Source organism: Trachemys scripta, chromosome 3, assembly GCF_013100865.1.
Source record: "Trachemys scripta elegans isolate TJP31775 chromosome 3, CAS_Tse_1.0, whole genome shotgun sequence".
Classification (NCBI taxonomy): domain Eukaryota; kingdom Metazoa; phylum Chordata; order Testudines; family Emydidae; genus Trachemys; species Trachemys scripta.
Window position 1 is genome coordinate 87,540,592 of NC_048300.1, and position 22,414 is coordinate 87,563,005.

At 43.9% G+C, this 22,414-nt stretch overlaps 1 protein-coding gene across 1 annotated transcript in view; it reads right to left on the reverse strand.

Annotated features, from left to right (window-relative positions):
* Nucleotides 1-22,414, reverse strand: part of FNDC1 (fibronectin type III domain containing 1) — a 128,119-nt gene that overhangs the window by 20,039 nt on the left and 85,666 nt on the right. Inside the window, exons 12-15 of the mRNA XM_034765293.1 lie at nt 21,175-21,240; nt 17,345-17,515; nt 12,691-12,921; nt 8,687-8,795 (exon numbers count right to left, since the gene is read on the reverse strand). Of these exons, the coding sequence (XP_034621184.1) occupies nt 8,687-8,795; nt 12,691-12,921; nt 17,345-17,515; nt 21,175-21,240 (577 nt within the window). The remainder of the gene's footprint in view (nt 1-8,686; nt 8,796-12,690; nt 12,922-17,344; nt 17,516-21,174; nt 21,241-22,414) is intronic.

A 22,414-nucleotide genomic window follows, 5' to 3' on the forward strand; every position in this document is an offset into this window, starting at 1 on the left:
TCCCACAGGCACAGACCTTCCAATGTGCCAGGGGTGCTAGACACTATCCCAGGACCCCACCCCACTCTACCCCTTCCCCGCCTCTTCCCACCCCCGCCCCACCTCTTCCCGTCCTGTTCCACCCCCTCCTTCGAGCGCGCCACACCCTGGCTCCTTCTCCCCGCCCCAGCGCCTCCTGCATGCTGCGAAACAGCTGACTACAGTGGGCAGGGCATGTGGGGAGGGAAGGGGAGGCGCTGATCAGTGGGGTTGCTGGCAGGCGGGAGGCGGTGGGGAGATGCTGATGGGGTGCTGCCGATGGGTGATCCAGGGATGGAGGCAGGTGGGAGTTCCCACTTGAGAGCCTGATCCTGAGAAGTACTTGAACGTACGCTAATTTTGAAGTCAATGGCTTGTGCTTAATGGACCCGCTCATGTGCTTAATGTTAAGCTTGTGATTAAAGGCCTGATCCGGCTCCTATGAATTCAATATGAGTCGGAACAAGCCCTAAATGCTTTGCTGGATTGGCATCTTAATGCCTATTCCTGGTCTCTTGCTCCCCAGGCCTGCAGGAGCGGGTCCTGGTAAACCACAGGTGGAAGGTATAGGGATGACTATGACTGGTTACACTGAGGTAAAAACTACCTGTGCCTTGTCTCTATTAGGATTTCACACTGAATGAGCTTTGCGTTGGCTATCTCGATGTAAACAAACACCTGTATTTTGCAGTGAAAACTTGGCTTAAGCATGGCACTGCCCTCTACATACAGTGTTCTCTGAATGCTCTGTAGAGCTGGATTGCTAAGACTGGAGGGACTGATTTAAAAAGAAATAATGTAGCCGTTTAAATATTGTTATGAAAGAGGTATGGAAGGGCTGGCTTGCTGAGGTTGTAAACCAGGGACAAATTCTCTACAGAAAGAGTGGATGCAACACAGGTAACCACCCAGCAAGTCCTTGGGGGAGGCTGCACGGCCCATCTTTGGAAGCCATGTGGTCCCAGCAGAGGAATGCAGAGCTAACATGGTTTTCCAGGTTTTAAAGGCAGGGCTGGGGGCTGGCACAAGGCTGTGTGCTAAGCTGTCAGAGTGAGTGAGCAGAAGGAGTCTGTAGACCCCTGGAGAGAAGCAAAAGCAAAAAGGTACCTCTTGGGACAAGGGCTGGAGCTTCTTATCACAGATTTCTGCAAAAATCAGGCTGCCTGTGAGAAGCCGCTGAACAAAGAAACAAGACTAGGGAACATTTTTGTAAGTTACACTAAGGAAATACTCTGACTCTGTGTCACTGATTTCTCATCCACACAGAAACAACCCTGCAAGGTACCAAATTTCAGCTGCCACCAGCTCAAAGGGGCAACAACAATATGTATGCAGTCACTAGGCAGGACGACACATGATAACCGTGCACAAACATTTAAAGGGTTAAATACTAAGGGCTGGATTATGCCCCCATTGAATGCAGTGTGGATTCCCCTAGTCCCCAGTGCAGGGGGTGAGAGGGTCAGCCATCATCCCAGCACCATCCCTAGTTCTCCAGAACCCCACAAAGGGCCCTCCCCAGGGCTGAAGATCTGCGGGTGGGAAGGGAATAGAAGAGTTTTGGGAGGCTAGAGCACTCATTTGAGGGATGTTCAAATCTCTTCTCCCCCTTCGGCAGACAGGAGACTTGAACTGGGTGGGGAGAGAGTTCTCACATCTCCCACGTGAGTACCCTAACCACTGAGCTAAAAGCTACGAGGCAAGTTTTCTTCATCTCCTCCCCTTCCTCCCACCCTGCCTACAGTGTGGGTGCCAGTTCCCAAGGGAGCATTTGTTTCTGAGAATCCCAAGCAGAGGGAGCTGCCACCCTATCTCTGAGAGAGGAAGGGCTTAGCACACACCCTTGGCTTGGCAACTCCCATTGGCTAGTTTAGGCAAGGAGCCTCGTAGTGTGCTGGCTTCTGTGAATCCCATTCTGAGGCGTCTCTCTCCCCCCATTCATTGTTCGGGGATTGGGAGCCTAGGTGCCGAACTCAGGCTTTGTGAATCCCAGGGATTTTCTAGGCCCCTAAAAATTAGATTCTTTGTGAATCTAAACCTCTGTGCCTAGGTTTACCCATCCATAAAATGAGGATAATATTTAACTGCCTCATAGGTGCTGAGGCTTAATTTATGTTTGTAAAGTGCTTTGAGATCCTCCTACGAAAGACCAAGTATGAATAAGGGCTGGAATTAGTAGCAGAGGACCTGGGATCAGAAAGATGGGCCTTGAGGAAAAAAAGGAACAAGGAGGACCTGGAGGCTGTGACCCTGGGAGCCCCTCAATGCCAACTGGCAGAGGCATATCATAACTCACATCAGGTCTGACGTTGCTCCAACTCATGGTTGTTATAACCTGTATCTAAAAGGTGTCATGTAAGGTGTCATATGCGAACTGGTAACATGCTGATCATTAACATTGTCGTGTGAGATATTTATGATCTGAAAAGGTGTTTGGCATGCAGTGATAAGCCCAGTCTGTCCTAGACAAAGGAATGTTGTTTCGCTGGCTTGCCTGTCTCCAATGTAAATGGAGCAAGGCGAGGCCAGAAACAATTAAAGTACATTTACATACAAGGTAAACAAGCCATCAAACTAGCAAATGGGAGACATCCACTTAATGATCACGCCATGGAGGATGGAAGCTGTACCCCCAGGAAGCCTCACTGGCTCTAGAAACAGAGACAATGGAACTTGGGGAAAATAAGCAGAAATAAAGCCATTTTGGCATCCATCACTCAAGGGACCCAAGAGGACGGAGCACTTGAAATCTGAGAAAGTTTGATCCTTCAACCCAGGGGAGTGAAGTCTCTGGGAACTGCCTGTAGGTGAGAAACCTGCTCAGACAAAGACTGTAACTTACTAAAGTTAAGTTGCAGTCACTAGAAAGTGAGTTTTGTTTGTACCCTTTCATATCTCTTTCACTCTCACTTGAAAGCACTTAAACTTATTCCTTGTTTTATTATAAAATCATCTCACTGCTGTTATATTGAAATAAGTGATAGTCTTCAGCTAAGCTAACAGGTTGCTGTGTGCTCTGTGTCTTTGGATGAAACAAACTTAATAACTTCTGTGAGTGTCCAGTAAGAGGGACTGGACACTGAGAAGGACACCTCTGGGGAGTTCAGGAGTTGGGGTTCACTGATCATTACCTGCAAGGCAAGGTTTCCACCGGCAGAGTCCTGAAGAGTTTGCTGGCAAGGCAGACAAGCTGGTGTGTCAGGGAGCTAACACATAGTTGCGGCAAAGCTCACTCTTACTGTGGCAGAGCGGTAACACAACTCACAGTTCTAGGTGCAGTGAGCAAGACGTCACAGAGGCAGAGAAAAGTGCTTTAGTGTAGAAAGGGGGTTGAGTGGAGAGCACTCTGCTAAAAACCGACTTATCCCAGCATCTTTTGTGAAAGGCTGATGGGCAGTCGGAGGGAAGAGGAGCAGTCAAGACAGGTGGGCTGTGCCTCCGAGATAGTTTTAAGATTTATTCATTCATATCAGACGGAGCCTGATCCTGCTCCCACTGAAGTTGATGGGAGTTTTGCTATTGGAGAGGCTCCTGTTGACCTCAATGGACACTGAATCAGGCCCTTCATTAGAAAAGCTGGTTATATTTGGGGTTTTTTTGTTTTGTAAAACATTAGAACAAGTTGAAAATTTCTAAGATACTGTAGAATTTTGAGCTGTTTGAGATTCTCCCAACCATGCTACCCAGGGTCTGGCAACAGCTTTAAATCTTGGTCTGAAGCTGATCCCGGATTCATATGCTGTATATGCCCCAGTTTGCATAACGTGACAGCCTCTCATATGGAATGCTGAGCACTGATATCAACATTGGTGTACAGTATATATTACTTAATCAGAGATTTCTCATAAAATGCACACACTATTGTGAACACATAGGTTCCAGTCTAATTTCTTCCTCCAGTTCATGTTTTCTCAAATAGGTACTTCTCACGCAGTGGTTATGGAGATATTTTTAAGACAAAAAATATGTAGTCAATTCAGTTTGTGAATTTGGAGTATGTAAATGATATTGGCTGAGGCAGACAATTTTTTTTTATAGAAAAGGATCCTTTGCCATGCCTACAGGTGCTAGATGCATCTGTTAAAAGAAAGTTCCTCGGCAAAATGCATAATGGAGGCCATGTCTCAGAATAGCATTATGGAAATATACACTGCTTTGCTTAGGTTAAATATTCATAGAACTGTTTCACTGAGAATCTCTAGAACCTCCAGCCATTGAAACAGGCACTTGAATTTGCCCTGGTGTCTAGGATGTGACTTTTATTGTTCTTGTGAAAAACTGTCCAAATTTGGCCACGGGGTGAGCTTCTGACCATCTCAATTCACACTTGCTCAATAACAATGTGTAAGAATGTGGAAGCTAACTTCACTGAAGATTCCATCTGTACAGCGCATGCTCCAACTCAGAGCTTCAGCATTTTAGCAAAATTCTCCTTGCAATGGCTGCTCTTGACAGCCAGGAGCCACTCTGATGCTGGGCACTGGAACTGAGAGCAGGAAAATGGTCTCTCTTGTGCTTTCAGGGTTCACCCTGCTGGTGCCCAGGCAGCGTGGAGGAGGAGGAGGAAAAGGAAGCAGCATGACTTGAATGTAGAGGGGTGAGGAGCTAGGCCTGGAGGGTAGAGTGTGGGGAGACTGGGACAAAGGGGCCAGGGTAAGGGCATAATGAAATGAGGAGCCAGAGGAAGTTGGAGCACCAGGTCTGGGATGTGGAGCCAAGTGGGAAGAGGGGGACTGGGACAAAGAACTGGGAGGGGACTAGAATGTGGAGCTAAGGGTGGGGAGACTGAAGACTGAGAGCTGAGGGAAGATGGTAGTGGGAAAATAACAGTCTTGAGGAGCTAGAAGCAGAAGGGGTCTAGGTTGACAGGGGTCGGGGCAGAAGGGTCTGTAACCACTAGAGTACACGTCCCTCAGAACCTTGAACTAGAACCCAGGATTCCTTAGTCTCATCATTCCACTTCTGTCCAGCAAACAGCTGTGAAATCCACTGACATAATGTGTGCCTCACCTCCCTCTAAAACCTTACAGTCACCTCACAGGCTTTTTATATCTATTCTCTCAACAGATCGGCACATCTGGCTGTCACACATGCCATGCATGTGGGAAGTTATGATGCCTTATAACTGCTGAAGTCACTATAAATGTTTTGCATTAGAGCTCAGGTTTATGAAGATGGGGTACTTAGTGCTTTTTGGTGCCTGTTGGGAGATGGAAGTGAAAACCTTACAGTGTGGATCATTGGCAACATTGCAGGCAATACGAAGGTGGAAAGGAATGCATGTGTCTTTCCCATTAATGTCTTATTTTTATTCTTTTAAGGGTTTGGGTGGATGGTGTGTGCTTCTGCAACCTTCATTGCTGCCAAGTGAAGTTTTTGTTTGCTGATTTCCTAGTTTTTTTATACAGGTTTGGGATACTTCAGTGGATAACTCCCCAGAGAGCTGCACCGGCCTGGGAATCAGAGGGAGAAACTGCTAGTGAAGCAGCTCCTGACGACGCTGACCCCTCTGAAGAGCATGGGAGGCTGAGATGTTCTTTATGTCTACAACAGTTTAACTTTGTTTAAAAGTTACTGACAGTAAGTACACCAAGAGCAGCACTCCACGTTGAGCAGTGACGACATAACCTGGCAGCCGGAGGGAACTTCCATGAAGGAGTATGTCATCACTCACTTCCCAGAACATTCATGGACTTCTGGCAATTGGATACAGCCAGGAGCAGCTGCAGCAGTGGGGTGTGCATATCTGTGTTACACCAGCAAGCCTGCCAATTGCACTCCCCTTTCCTCTGGGACTCCCATCCTTTCCTGTATGAAGCGTACCTCTTAACCTACAAAGATGCCAAACTAAGGAACCTACCTGTATAACCACCACCATCGTGACCAACACCAGGGATTGAACGATTGTCCTCAAGAACTAAAAGAATCACTCTTTCCTGCTTGTGCTAAAGAGGCAGGCTCGCAAATTGTGAGCTGTCACAGATTTACATCCTCTATGGATGAGGCTCTGTGAGGGTTGCATAATGGACACTGCATCCGAAGAAGTGGGCTGTAGTCCACGAAAGCTTATGCTCTAATAAATTTGTTAGTCTCTAAGGTGCCACAAGTACTCCTGTTCTTCTTTTTGCGGATACAGACTAACACGGCTGTTACTCTGAAACCTGACTAGTGGGGGTTACTCAAGTAAAGTGTGGGACAAGGGACTGAAATGTGTATTCTGGTGATTCAATTTACAGATGATCATAGTATAAAATCTGTTTTAAAGAGGTCTTCTTGCTGCATGAATCACATACAACCATACCATGCCTCCAAAATAGATCACGAGCAGGGTGTGAATCCCATGAACTTTAGTTTACTAGTTTAGACACTTCCTAGTTTAGCTAGAGGAATAACGGTTAGCCCTTTAGTAGAGCAGTAGCCGGAGTAGGACGTGACACACACTTTCCCAAGGGCATTACACACTATTTCCTAATCAGCAGTAGAATACCAGTGATCAGAAATCCTGCGATCTATTCCTAGTGCTGGGAGAGGAGTGTGGTTTATAGTGGTTAAAAACAGAATAATCAAAACTGGTTTCATCACTCTGAAAGGCAGTGTGATGCAGTCAATACAATCTGGAGCTGTTGGGTTAGGGACCTCCAGTGACCTCACATAAACTCATAATTAAGTCTGATAACTTATTTCAAATAACGGATGGGGATGGAGAGTGTTCAACAGCTCTTCATTAACCATCTCCTAGGTTGGGGTTCATGGTCTTAGTCATTAATAAAGGCAGTGAATTAAAACATCAGTTAGAAGAGGTGAGAATTGAATGCCTGGCCTCCTCTTTCACAGCTCAGAAAACTTTTCCTTGGACTACAAGGGCATTGATGAGAGAGTCATTCTATTTCTTTCTCTCCCCATCCCCTGTCTGCTTAGCCCTGGAGAGAGTAATGATATTTGTGCCATTACAGATTTGTCACCAAATTCAGTGGGATTGTCTGGGAACACATATTTTCCATTATGGCTACAATGTTATAAAATGCATTATAGACCAACACTACTGATGTATAAGGCTCTGTCTATGCTACAAGCGCTACAATGGCACAGTGCAGCACTGCAGCTATGTTGCTGTAGCATTGTAGACACTTTCTATATCAACAGAAGAGTTTTTTTTCCACTGGATGCAATTGATCCACCTCTCTGAGAAGTGGTATCTAGGTCAATGGAAGAATTCTTCTGTCAACCTAGCTGCAGCTAAACCTGGAGTGTGGCTGACCCAACCATGGCATTCAGGGCATGACATTTTAAACAGCACTTAGAAATGTACCTAGGTCAACCTAATTTTTAAGTGTAGACCGGGCCTAACTGATACTCTAGAAATCAGCACACAGAGAGCAAAAATGTGGCCAATGGACAAGTCCCAGGATGCTTCAGGGATACAAAGTAAGTGAGACTAGCCACAGGAAAACTATCAGTGTAGATAATTCTGAACACTTATTTTCTCTGTATCAATTCATTTTTTTTCAAACCACCATGAAATGTTCAAATAGTGCTCCATGTTTATAGGCTATGCTTTGGTTTTTGCCATTTCAATGAGATCTTTACAAAATACAGGTTTAATGTTCCTGTTAAAGTGAACTCTGTAACACAACCTTAAGTCTGGTGCCGCTACTGTTGCACCATTTCATCTCAAGAAAAGTCACTCCTTAGAGAAAACATATGGGCCTTGTACTGTGAACAGACAGGGAAAGTGAATTCTAGAGCTGAACACCCTGCCACAAGCCTCCAGGTGGCTAAACCTAGGGCCTATGAGCTCAAACACCTCAAACAGAGAGATGGTCTTTCAAAAAAATCCCAGTCATGTAGGGTGAGATTTTCAAAACTTCCCAAGGGAGTTGGATGTTCAACTCCCAGTGAGCTTCAGTGGAAGTTGGGCGCCAAGCACCCTTAGGCATTTTTGAAAATCCCTCCCATAGAGCTTTGTAGATTATCGCAAACCCTTGAACTGCAGCCAGGAGTGAATAAGGCGGCAATATACACTCACCCACAACCCTACCATATTTCAGATGTATGTTCTGAAGCTTGCATATGTACCCTGGACGTTGTAATTCACTTCTCCCATTTGTCTGATAGAGCCAATGTGTAGCATGATGCAAGCAAGGCTCCCGTCTTTCTTTTTTTTTTCCTGAACAGGCTGCTTGGATTATGTATATAGCTTGTACGTTCTTCATTGCTGGACCAAGTCTTTTTATGCTCATATAGATGAACATATCAGTATAGTTAATATGTATTGCCCATCCACCCAAGGACAATGTGATGTCTTATGTACACCTCTACCCCAATATAACGCGACCCGATATAACACGAATTCGGATATAACCCGGTAAAGCAGCGCTCCGGGCGGGCGGGGCTGCGCACGCTGGCGGATCAAAGCAAGTTCGATATAACGCGGTTTCACCTATAACGCAGTAAGATTTTTTGGCTCCCGAGGACAGCGTTATATCGAGGTAGAGGTGTACTTATACGTAGATGCATGATTTCTAAAATTTGATTTGATTAGTTCTGTTTTTTCTAGATTTGGTGGCAGATTTGCTCAATTCTACTAAGACCACCAAAATGACTAACAACTAGGGAAAATTATTTTAAATTAATAACAGTATTCAAAAAGAATAGACCAAATTGTTACCTTGTATTTGGCTTCAGGTTCTCAATAGGTAAATGAGTAGCCCCTGCAGTCCTGGTTGACCACTTGTTCCTTATAAAGTCATCATAAGATGCACTGTAAACCAAATAACCTGCAAATGAAAGAGAGAAAAACAGATCAGGCAATGAGGGTTCTACGTTTCAATCAATGATACCTTGAGGCTTAGCTACTTTGACAAATTCTAAGTGTCAAAGAGCAAAGACATCAGGGCTTTCCACGGCGTTGCTTTATACAAAACCTACCCTTTATTCTCTCAGTCCCCCTATTATCTGCATTCATTAAAAGTGCTATTTGAAATTACACAGTTGTTGACTTTTCCAAGGAAATTGGTTGTTTCTTTTCAGGGCCGGAGCTTGCACTAGGCCACTTTCATCTTTGGTGTAACTACATTGAAGTCAGTGGAGTTAAACCAGGGATGAACTGGACCATTGTGTTTAAATAACACTTCAATTGTGACCCAAATTGACTAGTATAAAATAATGTAGGTGAGGCTGAAACTTCTTCCTCCACTATTTTACTTTAAAATGTGTTGCATTTTAAAATGAGGAGGAAGATCCTCAGCTGGTGTAAATTTGTATAGCTCCACTAACTTCAGTGGATATAGCACGTTTGCCCTGAGATGTCAAACTCAGTTTTGGTATAACTCCAGCATCTTGCTGGTAATTACTCCAGTGAAAACATTTTATACAGAGGGAGACCAGCCTGTTTCCCCACTATTATTTCCCCTGATGTCAATGGTAAATCTCCCATTAACTTTAATGGGAGCAAGAGCACACCTATTACTCACTCTACAAGGTAATACTGTTATATGGTTCATGCTCACTCATTCTGGAGCAAACCCTAACCTCCGCTCTGCACTGGGCAGACTGAACATTCTGCATTAGAACACTGCATGCAAATCTCATTGAGGTCAATGAGTTTTGCATGAGGATCAAGTGCAAATATAAGCCATAGAGATCCAGAGTGCAGATCAGACAGTAAGATTTTGCCCTATATTTGAAAAAGAACAGTTTCCAACATTGGTAAAGATCCTGCGTTGGTATTTAATATGCGACAGGCTTTTAAAACAGAAAAAAAAAAACTTCTAAGAAAAACAGCAGAAATTGAATAATTCAGCTCTGTCAGCTGCTGGGCCTGATTCTCCTTGGCATGACTCCAGTTTCATGCTGGTGTGACTCTCTTGAAATCAATGGAGTTACACTGTGTAAAAGTAGAGCAATACAATCAGGTCCATGATGTCCTCTTCAAGGCTGCCATTTTCAAAGAAGCCTCTGGGAGTAAGGGCCTCAACTCACATTGAATTTCAATGGAAATCAGACACCTAACTCCACTGGGCTCCTGTGAAAATCCCAGCCTAAAGTCACTCACATTTCCGAACATTCCCATTAGCCAATACAGTATATTCCTGATTATCTGAACAGCATAGGGGACACGGACTTTGGATAAACAAGAGGGCAGACGCCATTCAGGCATTCATCAGCTGGGTGGCCTCCCCTGCAGCTGAGGGCTCGTCCTCCTCTTCCTTGCAGCCCTAGTTGGGGGTCTCTGCTCTGCCCTGCTCACTCACTCCAGTGACAGCAGGACTGAAGAGGGCTCCTTGCACTGCTGCAGGCTGACACCATCCTCCTCCTCCTCATAGTCTCTGCTCTATCATGCTAACCTCCACATTATCTAAATCCCTTCTTTGTCTCCCAGCATGAAATACACGGGCGGCAAGGAAGGGTTTCAGATAAATGCGAGTATACTATACGTAGATATCATGCTGTACACATATTGAGAAGCAACATCCCTTAAAGTCAATCTGCAATTCATAGGTACTGTACCAGTCAACCTCTCACTCAAGTTCCAGGCTACCAACACATACAAAGTGTCTGAGAAGCACTCAGCATATCCATTTCTGACAGTGACATTTTCAGTTTAAAAGTGACACAGATCCACTTTCTCTTTCCATTGACTCAAACTACACTAATCAACCTTGAACACTGTTTACATTCTGTTCTGCATCAGTATTACATAATAGTTTTCTCTCTGGCTTCAAGCCAGCACACCTGTGGGTTCTCTTGAAATTTTGATCAAGCTGGGATGAGAGGGGGAAAAATCAATCCTCGACTAAACTAGCTCAGTCAATTCCCAGCTGAAGGAGAAATAAAAGGGAAAGCGAGAGCCTATGTGGACTTGTTAATTTGGTAACAAATTTAAAAATATGAGTAGTAACTTTGGGGCCATGAACAAAGATTTTGAACATCTAGAATTTCTCCTCCCGCCCCTTGAGTAAATTTCCTTAGGCATAAAGAAAAATGTGTTTTTCATTCTATCCCAAATGAAAGAGGTTGGTTAAAAAATATGCAGCAAAAATTCATGGGCAAAAGCCAGAAAAATTGTTCAAGCCCTCTTTATTCATCAGAAAGAGGGGAAAGGGAGCATAAGCTTGATTATTGAAAAGTCCTTTGAAGTGTGCCTTTAACAATCTCAGAGTGCCAGACCAAGACATTACGACAAGCTATATTACAGAAATGAACAATACGAAGCATGGCTGTGAGAAGAGTGAAAAGGAAGACAGCAGGTCATCTCAGAAAAAAGGTGACAAGATGCAAGTGTTTCATGAAACACGGGGAAGGCAAAAAGATGTATCGGACATGGTCAAACATTACTTATGTGACATATTGCTCTGAAATTAACATAATTAGTGACATTGTGGGTGATTTTTTAAGTGAACAGTGTTCAGATAACACTGAAAAATGAAATCCTTTATTTATCCACTGACCAGGCACAGCACTGGCAGTGGAAGTTTCCCTGCCTTCCCCCACCACTGCGTATCAGTGATTTAAGGCTAGCATAGTTTTCGTGACCATTCACTTCTTGGCCTCTCTGCAGAGGGGCTGCCAGCAAAAGAGTTGGTCAAGATTCAGCAACAACAGCAACAATGTGAAAACCAATACAACAGCACAGTCAGTTTCTGACTCCAAATCATCTGACCTGCTGTCAAGTTGGGTTTTGCATCATCTCAGATACTTTTGTTATTTACATCTCTCACTGATTTTTTTAGCAAGGTTTGAGATTTGTATTTCAATTTACATTTTTTTTTTGCTATAATGTGCTCTAAAGACAGTGGAAAAGATCCAGTTTAATGTATTTGTTTAACCGCCAACCGCAGTATGTCAGATTGGCATTTGAACAAACTTTAACTATAATAAAGTCAACATAGTTTGGGTTATGTGTTCCACAGGAGTTAACCAGCTCCATTTCAGTTTAACTGTTTTTATTTATAGAAAAAGCTTAAATTTCTTTTTTCACTCAGCTACTAAGCTCCGCAATATTTCTTTGTATACAGAAACAGTTTTATTCTGGCCTGGATCATTAATATTGCTATTGTGGCATGCAGTATCTGCAAACCACATGAAAAACTGTTCTGTATTTTCCATAACTTTCCATCCTCCTCTGCCCCCACCACCCATTTAATCTTCTTGAGAGAGTGACTATTGATTTCAGAGATTTAGAAGAGAGCGGTGCTAGAAAATAAAGAGACTTATTTTGAAATGTGGCTTCCCATATTGCGGGGGAGGGAAATTTTATTGGTCTGAAACTTTCTAACTCCTTGAGTGCTTCTGCCAATCTGAGTGTTAGAGGCTACCTGCTACAAAATAAACCCACAAATATTTGCACTTCAAAACCGCAGGTACAAAAACAGAGGCAAGGTGAAGTCCTTTAAAAGACCAGGACTAATATATGCTTATCAGTGGCCTCAGTACAGTGTTGACAGATGACATAGAAGCTCTTTCTCACTGACTAGAAGGCAATTAATACCTCCTTCCGAGGGAGCAGTATGGTAACGGAGAGTTAACATTGTTGAAAAGTTATCAATAATAATTAGCTCAGATTAAGGTAAAAACCTTCCCATTTGGCTTCTGCATAGATTTCCTGAACCCCAACCAAGACAATAAAATCCCCAGGGTGACAGCCAGGGCTGGAAAGTTCTGTTACCATACCTGTTATCAGGTCTCCTTGTCGGGGTTTGGCCCAGTCCACAATGACAAAGGAGTGACAGCCTTCCACTGCCACCACTGTGATATTGTAAGGGACTGTCCGGGGACGCAGCTCTCCCTCTTTTAGATTATAGGGTATGATTTCATGCAGGCTTTCCACTTGGAAGTGCTCCAATGCCTCTGTCAAGGAGCAGGGGGCTGCAGGATCTTTATTGAGATAACTCACATAAGGAGCTGGAAGAGACAGTGATAAGCAGCATTTATTTAAGTCTGTACAGACAGGCAGATTACTACAGCTAAGGACAATTTCCTGTAGAAAAAACACAAGGTTAATTTTCTTTTTATACTCCTCACAGCCAGCCAAAACAGGGGGCACTCGCAGAAATGGCTATATTTTTTTAAAAATAAAATAAATTAGACATTCATTTCCTGACCTTCCAGCTTGTACATCTTGTATATTTTCCTACCATTTCACTGACGCTTTCAAATCTGTAAACTGTCTGGAAACTTCTTGGAGTGCTACTACTCTTCATATAAATAGAGCACCATGGAAACTGTAAGCATGACAAATATTCAGTGGGAATTACGTTACTCTAAGGATTTCAATAGATGGGGAATAACCATGTCTGGTGCATTTCAGTCTATGTTATAAAGGATCAGGAGGGCGGCTCTTGATTAACTCAATGTTGTTGCTCTAAAATTAAGGCTTAGGACCTGTCTTTGGGGGCCAAAGTTTTTTGTGTGTGCGCGTAGATGTGTGGTAGAAGGGCCCACAGTGTAGAGGCAGGGTCCTTCCCATGTCACAAGCTGCCCACTTTGGGTTTGGAGCTCCTCTGGCTGCCCTAGATAGTCCCTTTCCCCCGGTGGCAGATGTAGCCTTCTGATTCAATGTGTGCACTCATAGCAGCAAGAGAGACCCCACCTGGGGGGCAGTGGCTCAGCATCTGGATCTGACTGCTCAGAGCAAGGCAAGGCCCCACCATGTGTCCAGCGCCATGCACCCATCTCCTTGCTGCCTAGAGACAGGAACACACAGGGGTATTACCCCCTCAGTGCTCCCTCTGGCAGATTTTGCCTTTCGGGCTTCTGTAGCAGTGTGCAACTCTGACAACATCGTGCAGTGATGTGGCCGGGAGCAGCATCACTATGATGCCGGACCCAGGCTAGGGAGCCACAGACAGTTTCTTGTGCAAAGGAGTGAATGTAGCTTCTCCCCCAGGAGCGTGTCTTTGCACCCTCAGTTTCATGATTTCTGTCAGTGCAACTGAACCCTGGAACCCCTGCTAAAGCTGCCCCTACCTCCCCCTTGCATTTTGAGGGGCAGATCCTCAACTGGTATAAATCAGCATAGCCCCATTGACTTCAATGGGACTACACCAATTTACACCAGCTGAGAAGCTGGCCCTGGCGTTGCAGCCTGCCCCATTCTAGTTGTCTCCTGCATGGATGCCCTCTCTTTATCCTCTTCCTTCTCCTACATACCCGCAACCAGATTCTTGTCCTGAGAACCCCACTGAAGTTTTGCCTAAGGAATACATAAAGTAAAATACAGATTATTGTTCTTCTAGTGATAGGGTGACCATATTTCCCTAAAGCAAAAATAGGACACAGCACAGGACTGGCCCAAGCTGCCTGGTGTGACCAGGCACAGCTCCCCCCCAAATGTTCCTCCGCACCCCACAGTTTGAAAACTGGGCTATTTGTCCCATTGCTCTTGCCAACTGATGATCAGCTGGTAAAAGTAAATGGAACAAATGCCCAGTTTTGCCAAAAAAGTTGGGATGTCCAGGACAGGGCTTAAAAAGGGGACCGTCCCAACCAAAACGGGATGTCTGGTCACCCTATCTAATGAATGTAGTTTAAGTAACAGAGTTTTGGTCCTTTTAGCTCATGGCAGAGCCCTTGCTTTGGAAACTGGACACCTTCGTACTAGTGTAAGCAGTTACTTGTCTCTATGTGGTAGTGAGGTTCATTAGGGAGAGGTGCTAAAGATCATGGAAACAAATTACTGATATTTAGCAGTGAAACCAATGTTCTCTCCCACTATGGTTATTTAATACTGAGAACTGATTGCTAATATTAAAATCAACCCCTAATTCCCAACTTTCTTGGACTATGGAAATGTACAGGTATTGGTTTAGTAACAGGTAACTTTTACACTTATGCTTTATCGTGACAAGAACTGTACTTAATTCACAAAAAGTCTAAATGGTAATTTTATTGCATTAAAGGTCACTGTCATGGGGCAATTGAACCGTTAAGGGGAATTGGGGCCTAACCTGCCCATGACAGCCTTCTGAAGACATACGCGCGATTAACCGGTTGCCCCCAGGTGGCTATTTAATGGTCAATTAGTAGAAGAGCACCTGCAACCTTACCACAGGGCTGCCTGAGTTCAGAGAACAAGGGAGAGGACTCCCAGGAGGAAGGTGGCTCTGAAGGGAGGGTCAGCCTTCCCAGGGAAGGAACAAGTGTAGCCTAGGAGAAGGAACTAGAAGGACTCCAGAGAGACAGAGATAGTTCCTTGGGTGAAGGCTACCAGAGTAAGCTGAGAGAAGGAACCAGAGACTGTTCTCAAGGTGAAGAGAACAGAGCCATCCTGAAAAAAGGAATCAGAGACTGCTCTCCAAGGGAAGGGAGCAGCCGCAACTTAGAAGCCCTGGCACCAGAGGATGGGCTTGGTCTAGAATGCCCCGTGGCTAAGGAGCAAGAAGTTAGTTGAACTCACGGTGAAACTGCAGATTTCCTGGGGGGCACCTGAATGAGGTCTTGCTTATGCTTATGCTAATCTTTGTTGTTAATAAAGGAAATTCTCTGAAGCGGGTGTTCTTTCATGTACAGAAGGTGTGTTTTGGACTTATCTATATCCAGATCAAGGTAAACTAAGGAAGGGCTCACCTGCGGTGTCACACCTGAAGGCTATAGGGGGCACGGAGCCAGAGGCACAATGTCCACAGTCATTTCAACATTTAAAGAAACAGTTTGAGTTCTAATGCTCGCCTTTGGAAATGTTTATTTAGTTACAATAATACAGTTCCCTGGGAGAATAATATTTTCCCCCCTAGTGTCCTGAAGTGTTCATAAAAAAATGTTCTTAGTTTATCTTATTGGATTTCCCGCCTCACAGGGAGTCTGCCCAGAGCTTGTAATCTACTTCATTTTAGCCATCACAAAGCTTTCTAATCTAAACAGACTGAGACGCATGATCACTGAAAGAACGGGAACATACTGTCAGGTTTTGACAGGGAGGAGTTGAAGACTCGTTTGAAAAAGTTTTGGTTTATGTGAAAAGTATTTTACTCCCCAAACCATGGTAAACAAGAGCTCAATCCTCAGCTGCTCCAGAGCAGAACTCCACACAGCTGATGGGTATGTTGGGAGGATGGCATGAAGTAAAGGTGGCTCTAAGCCACATTTCCTGCTCTCCCAGTCCTGCAGCTGAACTGACCCTCGGTGCAAATTCTGCCAACCTTTATCAGTCCCGTAGGAGCTACCATATCAAAGGAGGATTGCTGGAATGCAGTGCTCTCTGGCCCTTGAAATGCCTTGGCAGTGTACCCCCAAGACTTCGATGAGGTCTCAGAACTGTATCCTCAGCTGGTATAAATAACAATAGTTACAGTGAAGTCATTGAAGCTCTGCTGATCTACACCAGCTGAGGATCTGGCCTGTGCATGCAGATCCAAACTTTTTGGCTCAGCTCCATCTCTTATTGTTTCTTTCTACAATTACAAAATAAAGCAAGATGTTTATGAACACGTAAAACATATTAGCACTCTTAGTTATCAAAAGGGTTTCAATTTAAGACTTTGTTCCACTTACTTATTCTCCCAAACTACACATTCCGAATGAAATATCCCGGCAAGACAAATTCTCCTCTGAGATACATCAGTGTACAATGCCACTGATCTCAATGGGGTTCCACTGGTGTGAAAAGAAGAGAACGGTGCCCTGGTTTCCCATCGGAGGGCTTGTCTACAAGGAGAGCTGCACGAGTTTTACTAAAGCTTTGAATTTAAACTGATTTAGCTTAAGTGGAGCAAATCCCAGAGTAGACACTCTTAGGGTATTTCTACACTTAAACCATTGCAGCAGCACAGCTGCACTGCTGCAGTGTAGACAATCACTACAGTGACAGGAGGGGTTCTCCCCTCACTGTTGTTAATCCTCCTCCTCGAGAGATGGTAGCTGGATCAAAAGAAGAATTCTTCCCACAACCTAGCACTGTCTATCCCAGGGCTTAGGTTAACTTAACTATGTCACTCAGGGGTGAGGATTTTTCACACCCCTGAGCGACATAGCTGGGTTGACTTAACTTTGTAATGTAGACCTGGCCTTATTTTGGTTAAATCAGTTGGAAACAGATTTAAGCTATACTGAAGTACAGCCCTCTTCAACTGAAATAAAGAGTGTCTACAAGGGGTTTGCTCTGGTTTAACTAAACTGGCTTAATTTGTGTCTGAGATCAAGATACACCTCCAAGTACTGCTACTTGTCTTTATCTTGTGATAATCTCTCAAAGCACTGTACAGTATCAAGAGGAGTTGTGACTTGTTAGCCAGATTTGTGCAGTCTTCTCACCAGATGGGACGATGCAGCTAGAACATAAACTATTTATCTTATTATTTAGCAAAAATATAACAAGTACTGAGCTCACCAGTAAATCGTTTCTTCCCAGCTAAGTCAAATTCTGACAAAGGATCGGAGCCGGCAACACTGATCTCTGGATAGTCTGTCTCAGGCATTGCTTCTGTAGTAGTAGTAGCAGCAGTAGTAGTAGTGATCATGGTAGTGGTTGGAGGCAAAGTGCTCTCAAAAAACTCATAGTCTTCAGAAGACATAAAGAAGAGTTGACAACATTAGCTTGTTCCATGTTAAACTGGCTTAAACTTGAAAGGGAACTTGTAGTTTCCCTCATTACAAACTATGATAAGAAAACTAAAGCAACATTCACCAGCAGACTTCACATCACAGTATTCACACACTCCTTATTGATTTTTAAGTCAGAGGAGAGCTTGCTTTGCTCTTCTTCCCAGGGCTTACAGCAAACTAAACAAAACAAAGACAGTCTTTGCACCAAAATAAGGATGAGGAAAGCTTCCATTTTCTTCAATTCACTTTACTAACTATAAAAATAATAGTGGAAGAAGGGATTTAAGTTTGATTTAAAAGGAACTAAGAGGGAAGAAGCGAGTCTGTTCTCTCAAGCAATTAACATGCATTTTAAAAAATATGCGTATATTGATAATATATACAAGTCGTCCACAGAACTCAATCCGCTCCCATTAAAGTTAACAGCAAAACTGCCACTGACTTTAATGGAACACCTAATGATATTAAACAGAGTGAAACATGCAACAGGAGATACACATACATGTCAGTTACAATAAACATATGCACCAGTTCATGGGGAAAATAATACTTTTGCAAGAGAGGAGTAAGAGGACATCAGAAAATAAAAAATCAAATAGGAAAACAAAAAACTTTAATTTGAAATCCAAACTGACAGAAATTCAAAGAGAAGGCTGACTCACTGCACTTATTTGGCATCAAGGGTCTTATTCACAGGAGAACTGTGCTTGCTTTTCAGAAAAGTTTGATCTAGTATATTCATCATAGTTCTTATATAATGGTCTTTGCCATGGTATCAGAATGCCCCCAAATTATAAATCATATACATTAATCTCTCTCTCTCTCTGTCTCCATCCCCTCCAGTGAGCAGCCACTGGAATTGGTTATTTTTGTACTTTTTTGGTGTTGTTATTATGGGAAGTCTAGGTCAAGGAAGTGAATTTTTTTTCCTTTTGCTCTAAAAGTCATGAGGTCTATAGTCATCCTGCTGTCTTCTAGGGGTGAAGAGCAGGGAATACGGAAACCCAGAAGATCACCAGTTGAATTCATTGCTGACTTACCCCTCATGCAAACTCATCAGGTAAAATTTACCATGATAAACAAACACATTTGTATGGCAAGATTCTGAGCTGACGCTCATTCCCTGCAAACCTGAGGGTAAGCCAGCTCAGAAACTGAGGCCAGATCCTCAGCTGCAGAGGGCGGGGTGGGGGGGGAGGAGGAGGGGAGGCTGTAAGCTTTTGCACCATCCATTTTACAGTCCTGGAACGGCTTCCCACTGGTCTGGTAACCTGGTGAAAGTTAGAGCTACCCAAAGGCTTAGACTGACTGCCAATGACTGCCAGGGGACACTGACAGCAACAGAATCTGGCCCTGTGCCATTTCCCCCAGCCATTCCCCACTATGCCAACTGCAGGAAGGAGGCGGCATGAAAATCACTACAGGAGCTCTCCATTGCTTGAGGAGCCTCCCTACACAGGGGGGATCCTTCTGCGGCTGGGACGGGAGCTTTAGTGTAGCTTGCACCACCGGAATGAAATGAAACAGCCCTGACACAGTGGAAGATCTGACCAGATGAATCTATCAGTTTCTCATAGTATAGTTTCTCTGTGCTCGGTGGGTGAAAGTCACCCCTGTGCAGAGGGCCAGAAAAAGGGGGGGGGGGATTTTATCCTACATGTCTTGGTCAACCTATGAGAACAAACATTCACCAAAGACATTTGTGCTCAGTTCCTAGTAAGTATTGCTCTCAAATGTTTCACTCTCCTTTCCCTGAGTCTCTCAAATGTTTTTCTGGTATGGTTTAAAATCCCTGGGTTGCATTCACCAAGTACAATTTTATTAGCATACAGCTATAAATACTGCCGCAAAGTTACTACTAAAAAGCTTTGGGTTTAACTAAAGTCTGTACTTAGATGGGTTAATGCATGGAGAGGGTAAGCAAAAATATGAGAATTATAAGGGGCAGAGCAGCAGAATACAAAGGCATTTCTAGCTATCTAGAATAGGATGTCCCTTGAGAATACTGATCATTTAAATATTGGCCGTGGATATTTCCTCTTCAGCTGAAGTTTTAGATTTATTAAATCAAAAGGCCTGAACAATGCACTGGGATAGCTCTATAAAAATCCCTCTCTCTCTCTCTCTCTCTGCCTCATTTTTTTCTCTTTTTATGCATCTTAGTCTGAATTCCTTGTGGGTTCTACAGATTAATCTTTCAAGGTGTATTTGCTCTCATTCACTGTGTGCACACTTATATTCTAAATAGGAATAGTTATAAAAAGGATGAATGCAGGACATATTTGCAATGCTGTAGAGAGCCGGAAAATCTGTAGCAGTACTGCAACTTCCTAGTGCATGCAGGGCAGCTTTATTTTCTATTTTAGATTACTTCAGCAACTTTGCTGATTTTTGCTTAGGGCTGGATTCTGTAACAGAAAAGCTAAAGGACACTGCTTCAATCCTGCCTTTGTAAGTGTCACTTTGAAAAATACCTTTTTTGGTCATGAGTTGAGTCATAAGCAGGCAGATTCTAAAATAACAGCAATTCAAGCTCTTTCTGGGCCACTTTCTTCAGTCTGTTAAATTGACATTATGCTGCTTACATGCAATATTATGTGGCACAAAGTCAAAGGGGAATCTCCATTGGTAGGATGCTGGAGGAGGCAGCATTGCTACCCACTAAGCCAGGTCCATCACTGATGTAAGGGGAAGTTGGGTGTGGGGTAGGGCAGGGGCAAAGGGGCAGGATGGCATGGAGATCCTCTACTCCTGATCCCCCACTGATGTACATTAATGTAATTCAGGGGTTCTCAAACTGGGGGTCGGGACCCCTCATGGGGTCACGAGGTTATTACTTGGGAGGGGGTCGCGAGCTGTCACCTCCACCCCAAACCCCGCTTTGCCTCCAGCATTTATAGTAGCATTAAATATAAAAAAGTGTTTTTAATTTATAAGGGGGGTCATACTCAGAGGCTTGCTGTGTGAAAGGGATCACCAGCACAAAAATTTGAGAACCACTGATATAATCCATCCAAGCACATTAATGGGGTAACAGACAATCAGTTCTCAACCGGACCACTTGTGACACTCTATTTTGGAGATCACCTTTGTTCAAACATTCCGTATGTCTACATTGCAATCAGAGGTGTGACTGCAGCTCGAATAACAACAGTGAAGCCAAGGCAGCAGAGGCTACCCATGTTCCCAGCCTGTGCTACTAGGCATGCTGCTGCAGCTCCACTCCTATTGTTATTTGAGCTAGCTAGATAAAAGTTAGCTTGCATACGTCTGCATGGGCTGCAATCACACCTTTCACTGCCGTGCAGACACACCCGTTGTCGCATTTGCTGAAAATGCTTCAATGATTTGAGAATACTGGCCTAAGTTTCCTTTGCACTGCTCTGGCTGAGAGCGACTTCCACTTTAAATCCCCTTGGAAGCCTCTCTTCTTCACAGCCACCACAGGGCTGCTTTGAAGCCAAGGGGCATGGCTCCAGCTCATGATCCTGGCGATAGCCTGCCTAAGTTCCCACCCAACATGATACAGATTTATTTGTTACAGTGCAATGTTGAAGGGAGAGGGGGGGAAAGACCACACAGCACTTGCAAAGGACTTGGCTAATCAACCAGTACCTTCGTCATAGATCACATATGCCTCTGGAGTTGCTGTCACATCCATATCCAGCCCTGAGAATGTATCTATTGAAGGAGGAAGAAAAGATAGCACAATGATTATATGATATTTGCCTCCTGCAATTACTCTCTGAACACATTTTAAAATAAAAGCTGAAAGCTATTTAATCTGTATAATAATGAGATAAAAGCAGCAATGGTTCCTGGCCCTTGATCCCTGGCCAGATCCCATGAAAATAGGTGCACTACGAATATCTAGAGTAGATGAATGGGTGGCAGCACAAAGTAGCCAGGAGGCTGCTTCTTGCAGAGCTGCTGTACAAAATACCCAGTAGTGCATCCTCCAAGAATTCTGCCCTGGGGGGCCCACAGGATTCTTGGAGCAAAGCATCCAGATCAGGATTTGACCCTTTCTGTGGTTTCATGGCAAGAACCCATGACATTTATAAGCAAGAATAGGTAAAGCAGCTCAGATAAAATAAGAACGACAGGGAACTTCTGCTCAAAATATTTTAGATGCAAGACAATTGGGATGTTTACCCCTCTGTGTAACAGACTTCCTTCCTCCCCTATAAGTCACTTCGGCACCTCTGTGGGTCATGGATTCTCTCCTGGATCAATTGCTATCTTGTGAGTTTGGGGCTTTCCTTGCAGTCAGAGAAATGCATTTTGCAGTGCCTGTGGCTCAGGCAAGCCACAGAGCACACAAGACCTAGACTAGCCATCCACAACAGTCCTGAGAAAATAGGAGCATCCTGATGGATTCCATTAAAGGTAGGGCCACGTTAGAGGCCATCATAAATGAAGAGCGGGGCTTCAGGAGGAAGATGCGGTTGGGATGTAGGACAGTACATGAATAAGACCTCAGAAGGTTTAGATACGTATCTGAATTCTGGGAGGCTTGCATCAACCTTTTGAAGTCTTTTTCTCTCACTTCTGCTGTATAGGTTGTAGGACCCAATCCCAAGCTATCTGGATTCTAATAGGCAGGGCCACCAATTATAATGGCCCCAATGATTACCATATATGGTTACTGATCTCAGCTACGTTTTCCATAACATTTTAACAGCTCAGGCACAAAATCTCTTTGACCATGATGCTTGGTGACAATGAAAAAAGAAAATTATTTGCCTTTCCAAAGAAACCCAAAACCAAAAGACCTCATTCCAAGTACAATTATGCAAGGCTGGTTATATATATATATATTAAACTATAGGCAGCTATATTAAAGATATTGTGT